The following is a 2,077-nucleotide window of genomic DNA, read 5'->3' as shown; positions in this document are numbered from 1 at the left end:
AGCAGCGAGCAGGGGTGGGCCGGGGCGGGGACGCGTAGGGACCCCCCCGCCCCGGGCTCACGCCGCCCCGGCCCCGCAGATCACGGTGCACAAGCACGACCAGTGCGCCCTGCTCAGCAATGCCCAGCCCTACAAGTGGAAGGTGCTGAGTGCTGCCGGCAACGAGGCCATCGTTCCCTCCGTCTGCTTCCTCGTGCCACCCCCCAACAGGTCCCACCTGACGGTGAGTCCCTCCCTGGTGCCGGCACGGGGCAGCGCCCAGCCCGGTGGGGTCCCCGGGGGTCCCGCTCCGGCGGCGGGCGGCGCCGGCGCCCTTTGCTCCCCCCCCCCAGTTCCGCACAATGCAGGAGTGCCGGCAGGTCCTGCGCAGCCTGGAGACCCACTACCAGGAGTTCTTGCGGGACAGCCAGGACTGGGGCAGCGCCCAGCCCGGTGGGGTCCCCAGGGGTCCCGCTCCGGCGGCGGGGGCTGACGGCGCCCTTTGCTCCCCCCCCCCAGTTCCGCACAATGCAGGTGGAGGAGTGCCGGCAGGTCCTGCGCAGCCTGGAGACCCACTACCAGGAGTTCTTGCGGGACAGCCAGGACTCGCAGAGCTTCCAGCCTGACGACCGGCTGCACGTGGAGCGCGAGTACAACGCCTGCACCCAGAAGTATGAGCTGCTGCTGCGCAGCCAGGAGAAAGGTGAGCCCCCTCCTCCCCGTCACCCTGTGCTCCCTGGGGGTGTCTCCTCTGTCCCCGGGGACGCGGACGGGGCGAACGAGGCGGGAAGGCGCGAACCCGTCCCTGGTGTCCCGACAGGAGAGCAGGACGAGTCCCTGTGCAAGAACTACATCTCCCAGCTGAAGGACATCCGTCTGCAGCTGGAGGGCTGCGAGACCCGCACCATCCACAAGATCCGCCTGCCCCTCGACAAGGACCCGATCAAGGAGTGCGCCCAGCGCATCACCGAGCAGCAGGTATGCGTGCACAGGCGCATGTGCAGGTGTGCGACGCACGCGGATGGGGACCTCGGCACCCAGAATGGGGCTGGTGTCTGTCCACCCGCACTGGGGGGCTGCAGACCCCTTCCCCTTCTCTGCTCTGCTCCTCCTCCGGGGTCGGGGGTGGCCGGGGGCCCTGCAGGCCGGGTCCTGGCTGGCAGGACACGGCGTTTGGCACGGTGTTACGTGGGGGATCAGCCACGGGCAGGGCTCGGCCCCCAGCTGCAGCTGGCGGGCACCAGGCAGGGAGTGAGGGACCCTCCTCTCCCTGCAGCAAATCCACCTGGAGCTGGAGGGCATCAAGAAGAACCTGGACAAGGTCAGCGAGAAGACAGAGAAGGTTCTGGCCCAGCCAGAGCAGGCCAGCTCGGCCCCCGTCTTGCGCTCAGAGCTGGAGATCACCCTGCAGAAGATGGACCAGGTGTACAGCCTCTCCAGCATCTACCTGGAGAAGTGAGTGCCCAGCCCCTGCGCGGCTCATGACCCCCTGTGGTCATCCCAGGCTGGGGAAAACCGCTGCATCAGCTGGGATGAGCCTGCTCTGGCCAGGGGTGGGCTGATGAGGTCTGGAGGAAGCTGGCTGTGCCGGCATGTTCTTCCCTTCCCATCGGCTGTGTGCCGACTGACGCTGCTGCCCGCCTGGGCTCTGGCACCGGCTGAGCTCGTCTCCGTCTCCTCTCTCCGCAGGCTGAAGACCATCAACCTGGTGATCCGCAGCACTCAGGGGGCAGAGGAGCTGGTCAAGAAGTACGAGGACCAGCTGAAGGACGTGCAGACCGTGCCGGCTGACCTCAAGGAGCTGGAGGCCAGCAAGGCTGAGCTGAAGGTAACGGCTGGGGCAGCACCATGCCGGGGGGGGGGGGGGGCAGGGCCGGGGGCTGACCCCTTCTCTGTCTGGTGCAGCGGCTACGTGCGCAGGCGGAGGGGCACCAGCCCTTCTTCAGCACGCTGGAGACCGACCTGAGCAAGGCCAAGGACGTCAACGAGCGGATGGTCAGGGGCCACAGCGAGCGTGACGTGGACCTGGACCGCTACCGGGAGAGAGTCCAGCAGCTGCTGGAGCGCTGGCAGGCCCCTGACCCAGACAAGGATCTGC

The 2,077-nt window shown here is 68.4% G+C and overlaps 1 protein-coding gene across 1 annotated transcript in view; it reads left to right on the top strand.

Annotated features, from left to right (window-relative positions):
* The first annotated feature begins 215 nt into the window (after nucleotides 1-215).
* LOC103906330 (plectin) overlaps nucleotides 216-2,077 on the top strand; it is a 5,323-nt gene continuing 3,461 nt past the window's right edge. The window contains exons 1-6 of the mRNA XM_019474365.1: nucleotides 216-223; nucleotides 499-682; nucleotides 800-957; nucleotides 1,256-1,434; nucleotides 1,669-1,807; nucleotides 1,885-2,075. Coding sequence (XP_019329910.1) covers nucleotides 508-682; nucleotides 800-957; nucleotides 1,256-1,434; nucleotides 1,669-1,807; nucleotides 1,885-2,075 — 842 coding nt within the window. The 5' untranslated portion in view covers nucleotides 216-223; nucleotides 499-507. The remainder of the gene's footprint in view (nucleotides 224-498; nucleotides 683-799; nucleotides 958-1,255; nucleotides 1,435-1,668; nucleotides 1,808-1,884; nucleotides 2,076-2,077) is intronic.

Source organism: Aptenodytes forsteri, unplaced genomic scaffold (genome assembly GCF_000699145.1).
Source record: "Aptenodytes forsteri isolate BGI_AS27 unplaced genomic scaffold, ASM69914v1 Scaffold777, whole genome shotgun sequence".
NCBI lineage: Eukaryota > Metazoa > Chordata > Aves > Sphenisciformes > Spheniscidae > Aptenodytes > Aptenodytes forsteri.
This window is presented reverse-complemented; position numbering and strand designations above follow the sequence as displayed.